Source organism: Myotis davidii, unplaced genomic scaffold (assembly GCF_000327345.1).
Source record: "Myotis davidii unplaced genomic scaffold, ASM32734v1 scaffold358, whole genome shotgun sequence".
Classification (NCBI taxonomy): Eukaryota; Metazoa; Chordata; class Mammalia; order Chiroptera; family Vespertilionidae; genus Myotis; species Myotis davidii.
In genome coordinates, this window is record NW_006290768.1 from 663,256 (window position 1) to 669,687 (window position 6,432).

At 54.4% G+C, this 6,432-nt stretch overlaps 1 protein-coding gene across 1 annotated transcript in view; it reads right to left on the minus strand.

The window, feature by feature from the left end:
• The window catches only part of MYH14 (myosin, heavy chain 14, non-muscle), a 76,732-nt gene that overhangs the window by 52,396 nt on the left and 17,904 nt on the right, over window positions 1-6,432 (minus strand). Inside the window, exon 10 of the mRNA XM_015564002.1 lies at window positions 116-211. Coding sequence (XP_015419488.1) covers window positions 116-211 — 96 coding nt within the window. The remainder of the gene's footprint in view (window positions 1-115; window positions 212-6,432) is intronic.

Genomic DNA, 6,432 nt, shown 5'->3' on the forward strand with positions numbered 1-6,432 from the left:
AACCAGGAAGACGGTGGGAAATGCTATTTTGGAAAAGACTCAGCCAAGGGTGGGATCTGAGAGCGCCCGCTTGGCAGGGGTGCTCTGTGGGTGGGCAGCAGGCAGGGGGCGTCACCTGTGTTGTCAGGCATGGAGGCCTGGTCGTTGTTCCGTTCTCGTTTCAGGACGATGTTGCCAAACTGGAGCACGGCTGAGACCATCCGCAGCATGGCTAGGGGGCAGAGAGAGAGGTCACCGCGGCTCCAGATTAGCTACCCCTTAGACACGGAGCTTCAAAACCCTGCCCGCCCGCCGGCGTGGTGCAGTGGTTGAGCGTCCACCTAGGAAGCAAAGGTCACCTGTTCGATTCCCATTCAGGGCACATGCCCAGGTGCGGGCTGGATCCCCAGTAGGGGACGTGCAGGAGGCAGCTGATCAACGATTCTCATCATTGATGTTTTTCTCTCTCTCTCCCTCTCCCTTCCTCTCTGAAGTCAATAAAAATATATTTAAAAAATAAAAACATCTTATTCATACACAGGGTAGGTCAAAAGTAGGTTTACAGCTGTTCCCCTGGAAAATGACACACTAATTAATAAGTGATGACGCAAGAACAAACTCGGTGCGCCCGTGCTCACAGCTGTCAAGCTGCGTTTGCCCCGCCCTGTGTATTGTCACTTCATACACTGAGCTCCCAGCCAGCAGCACTGTCACCGCGCCCGAGGGAAGCTCATCTAACACAGATTCTCTCTCCGCACGGCGCATCCAGCCGCGTGCTCAGGAATGCGGCCAGCGCTCCGGCACTACTCCTGGAAGGCGTTACAGACACACTCACCACCATCAACAAAAGCACAAAAATGCTAAAACCCAACAGACCACCAAAGGGCACTGGTTCACGGGAGGAGAGCTGACCTCAGTGGCATGGACCGTGCAACTCAAAACGTTCACCCCTCGGTGAATGACCACAAACACACCAGGAGTGCTGGTTATAACACACAGGAGTGCTGGTTATAACGCACCAGGAGTATTGGTTCTAATGCACCAGGAGTACTGGTTATAACCCATCAGGAGTACTGGTTATAATGCACCAGGAGTGCTGGTTATAACGCACAGGAGTACTGGTTATAACGCACCAGGAGTACTGGTTCTAACGCACAGGGGTATGTTAGGGTGGCAATCACTCGAGACGAAACTCAACATCGTTGCCACAGAAAGTGCTGGTTATAACGCACCAGGAGTGCTGGTTATAACGCACAGGAGTACTGGTTATAATGCACCAGGAGTGCTGGTTATAACGCACAGGAGTACTGGTTATAATGCACCAGGAGTACGGGTTCTAACGCACAGGGGTATGTTAGGGTGGCAATCACTCGAGACGAAACTCAACATCGTTGCCACAGAAATAATCACGTAAGTTCCAGGAGGTATTTGACACTTTAGCATAAAAGCTTTGTGCCAGCCCTGGCCGGTTTGGCTAACACATAGAGCGTCGGCCTGAGGACTGAAGGGTTCCAGGTTCGATTCCGGTCAGGGCACATGCCCGGGTTTCGGGCTCGATCCCCCGTAGGGGGCGTGCAGGAGGCAGCCAATCAATGATTCTCTCTCATCATGGATGTTTCTCCCTCTTCCTTCTTCTCTGAAACCAATAAAAAAAAAAAAAAAAAAAAAGCTTTGTGTGAGGTGGTTTGCCCAGCTGTGGGTTGGCAAGGCTAAGCTGTGATGTTCAGTCGGTGTGTTAGATGTATTTTCGATTTATGACATTTTCAACTTCCCATGGGTTTATTGGGAGGCCACCGCAGTGTGAGTCTAAGAGCGTCTGTATTTGCCAGTCTGTGCAGAGCTCCAAAAGCGGGCAATGCTGCCCCGGCCGGTGCGGCTCAGTTGGTTGGAGCATCGTCCCGTGCACTGAAAGGTGGCGGTTCAATTCCCGGCGAGGGCACATGCCAAGGTTTTGGGTTCGATCCCTGGTTGGATCACGTGCTGGAGGCAACTGATAGATGTTTCCCTCTACATCAATGTTTCTCAAACCAATTTTAAAAAATTTAAAGTGGGCAATGCTTCCCCCTAGTGTACATCTCAGGAATGAGTAGGACTTGGCTGATGTAAAGTTGGGGGCCATTGAGGCAAGGAGTGGAGTGTTTCTGGGTGTCCCAGGGTGTGGGCAGGTGGGGACAAGGCAGACGCCCCTCTGTACTGCAAAGAATCGCCCACATCAGCCCCAGCCGGTTTGGCTGAGTGGATAGAGCATTGGCCCGGCAGACCGAAGGGTCCCAGGTTTGACTCCGGTCAAGGGCACATGACCAGGTTGCGGGCTCGATCCCCAGTAGGGGATGTGCAGGAGGCAGCTGATCCATGATTCTCTCTCATCATTCATGTTTCTATCTCTCTTTCTCCCTTCCTGTCTGAAATCAATAAGAACATATTAAAAAAAAAATTGCCCACATCCCGTGTGACTCCTAAATGCCCCATTGGGCAGTCACATCTGTGAAGCAATGGTCTGCAGTGATCTGACAAGAATCCCTCCTGTTTTACGTATAAACACATAAGCGTCTGGTTTGAATGCACAGTGAATTTTCTAGGAGGGGGGAGGCACTGTGTAATCGGAGGAAAGACTGTTGTTGCTTTCGTTCAGAATTTTATGTGGATTTGGCCAGCATTTCAGAACCCTCTGGCTTCCCACAGCAAAGCTGCGGCCGGCATTTGAGTCGACCACATAGCACACCTACAGCAGGCTGCCCTGGGCGTCCCAAGGGCGACCCAGAGGTACCCACCTGCCTCTCTGGGAAGGACCCGGGGCTGTCCTTGCAGCCACAATGGGGTGAGTCCCGGGCAGATGCCCCACCTCCCTGGAACTCTGTCTCCTTTTGTCAAAAGGACAGTCTATGAAAAGGTGACCCGCTGGCTCCACTCCTTAAAGTGAAACACAAAATCTACCAACAAACTCACAAAGGTTGTGCGAGGGAGCAGGCACAGGGAGTGGGAACTAGCGCCACCTACTGGCCGGCGATGAGGTTGATTCTCTACAATTAAAATTAATGGGGTGGGGGGGGGCGGGGTGTCAAAGGAGAAACCCAAAAACCACAAGTGGGTACTTGTTGGTCCTGATGCCAGGTGCCCAGGGGTCATTACCCTCTGCTCTACTTGCACACGTGTTTGAAATTTCCCATAATAAAAAGATAATCAAAAATATTCAGCAATTAAAAGGAGCGACGCTGATACAGGCTACCTCATGGGTGCACAGGGACACTCCTGCTGAGTGACAAGCCAGCCACAGGGGCCTCTATGATCCCACTGACAGGACCGGCCCAGGATGGGCAAATCCGCAGACGGGAAGCCGGTGAGTGGCTGCCAGGGGCTAGAGGAGGAAATGGGAGAGTGACGGCAAAGGGCGCAAATTACCTCCTTGGGCCACGGAAAATGTCTCACATCGCCGGTGGTGATGGACGCACACCTCTGCGAACACACTGAAAGCCATGGGCTTGTGCCCTTGAACTAGGTCAGTGGTCGGTAAACTGTGGCTCACGAGCCACATGCGGCTCTTTGGCCCCTTCAGTGTGGCTCTTCCACAAAATACCGACTTCTGCGCATGGGCCACGAAGTTTCAATCGCACTGTACTTGCGCGCCCGCCCGTGGTATTTTGTGGAAGAGCCACACTCAAGGGGCCAAAGAGCCGCAGGTGGCTCTCGAGCCGCAGTTTGCCGACCACTGAACTAGGTGAACGGCTGGGTAGGTTAATCACATCTCACTAAGGCTGGTAAACATGTAAACAGGATAAAAACAAAGCCTGTACCTCTCCCTGGGTCCCCCCCATCTCCTCTAAGAACTGAGCCTACAGGCCTGTTCACACATGAGCAGGAAGACGAGGGACAAGGATATTCAGGCATTCTTTTTGGTTGTCCAATAGCAGTGGGAGGTAATCACCTCAAGGGTCTACCCCCCAGGAACAGGGTTTGGAAAAAAGACTCATAGTTCATCTAAACAGTGAAAGCTGCCCTGGCCCAGTGGCTCAGTTGGTTGGAGCATCATCCCATACACCAAAAGGTTGCCGGTTCAATCCCCAGGCAGAGCAGGTATGGGAGGCAGCTAACCAATGTTTCTCCCGCACATGGCTATTTCTCTCTCCCTCTCTCTCTCTCTCTCTAAAAATCAGTAAACACATATTCTCAGGTGAGAGTTAAAAAATATCCTATATAATAAAATCCTAATAGGCAAATTGACCGACCAGTGAAACGACCAGTCGCTATGACATACACTCACCACCAGGGGGCAGATGCTCAACGCAGAAGCTGCCCCCAGCCCACATGCTCCAGGCCAGCCAAGGCGGGTGCCACTGGGGGCCCTCGACTGCCCCGCCAGTCGCCCCCACAGATCAGCCCTGATCGCCGGCCAGGCCAAGGGACCTTAACCATGCACGAATTTCATGCACCGGGCCTCTAGTATATTTATAAACAATGAAAACTTACACAGCCACAAAAACGGACTGGAGTTCGCCTACGGGGACTAAAACACAATGATGGCCAAAATGCATCGTTTGGTGGGAAAAGCGGGGAGCAAAGCCCCCGGGAACTGGGTGATGAGCTGACTAACCCTGCGCCGCCTGGGACCCGAAGTGGGGCTGACATGCCAGATGGTTTTCACCTGTTGGTTGGGAATCTCAGGTGTCTTGGGAGGAAGGTCAGGGGGCGGGGCCCACCTGGAGCGAGGCTGTGGGGGACATTTTAAATTGGTGGAGAAACATCTTAACATTTGAATCACCAACTCAGCTGAGCACCAGCCCTTGGCTAGAGAATGCCAGTCATCATGGGAAAAATATGTGCATCTTTTCTAAGTTATCTGAAGTATTTCTACAAGGAGAAGCAGGAAGCTTAATGGTGCGAAATTCAGGTAGCAGGGTTGGGGTGGGGTGGAGGTGGGGGGTTAGGAGACTTGGTTTTCCCAGGACGACCTTTGGCCTATTCACCTGTCGCTGCGTGCCATTCGTTGGGCCGGGAGGGTTATTTGAGGTGACATGTGTCAGGAGGTCAGGCGGAACCTGAGGGGCCAGGCAGGCGGCCCAGGCCCCCACCATCTGAATCTATTTGCCAGCTGCCCAGGGAGGAGAGCGGAGACGGGCAGGCGGGAGTTGTGCAACCGCGATTGGGAAACGCGGCAGGGGAGGCCGGGGACCTGTGTCAATGGGCCCGGGGAGGCGGCCAAGCTGGCTCTCGGTCCACAGCCCTCCCAGTTGGGCACTGGAGCCACCAACCGCGGCTCCTGGGGCCTCCCGCAGCGCCAGGGACCAGAGGAGAGCGAGGCCGGCCTGACCCGACCCTACCCTGCCCCGTCCTGCCCTGGAAATCAGGGTCTTTTCTTGGTGTAAAAAACAACAGGCCACCGAAACCACAGAACCTCAGGCTGCCGCCGGAACATGGCGGAGGTCAACCTCTATGTGCTTGCTATGGGAGGAAGCATGCCCTCCCCCCAAAGGTATGCTGAAGCCCTAACCCCAGGGCCCCTTAGAATGTGGCCGCATCTGGGTGTGGGGTCATGGCAGGTGGCATCACCACAGCTAAGACGAGGTCGCACTGGGCCCCTAATCCAGTGGGACGGGGTGGGCGTCCTCACACCAGGCGGAAGTTGCACCTGTGTGCACGGGGAGAGTGCCATGTGAACACAGAGGCAGATCAGGTGACAGTCCTACAGGCGCAGGAACTGGGCAGGTTGCCAGGAAACCACCAGAAGTGAGGGGAGGGGCAGGGGACAGATTCTCCCAGGACCAGCCGACCCTGCCCACGCCTGGTCTCCTGGCGACCACAACGTGACACAAACCCATTCCTGCCTTTTGAGGGGCTCGGGTGGGGTCCTTTGTTATGGTGGCCTAGTGAGCGAATATAGCATTGCAGCTGGACAGGGTCAAAACACACTGTTTGGTGACAAGCTCAGGGGCAAACCAGCAACACACAAGGTGACGATCCGAGTATCCCACACCCGGAACAACACCATTTTCCCTGCACCCTCGCCTCCGCCTCCTCCCGACCTCCGTCCATCCTCTGCATGGCCCAGAGCTGCCCCTGGCCTGCCCCGAGCTTTCCAAGGCTCCCCAGGGCAACCCCAGGACAAGCCTCAGCCCCTCCTCAGACTGGAATGAGGCCCCACCTGCCTCTGCAGCTCCATCCCTCACTCCCTTCTATCACATAGTAGACGGAAGTCTCATCCCTCAAACATGCCATGCCTTCCCTGCCCCAGGGCCTTTGCACAGGCGGCTCCCCTGCCTGAAAAGCTCTTCCCTGATATCACCAATGCTCTCTCCCTGAGCTCCCCCAGGCCTTTGCTCGCCATCTCCGTGGGCCTCCCCTGATTCCCCACTTAAAGCTGTCCCCTCCTCCCCCCTCCATCCCTGGTTCTATTTTCCTCCCTGGCATTCATCGCCTTCTGGGAGAGCACAGATTTATCTGGATTGTAGTTCTCATTTA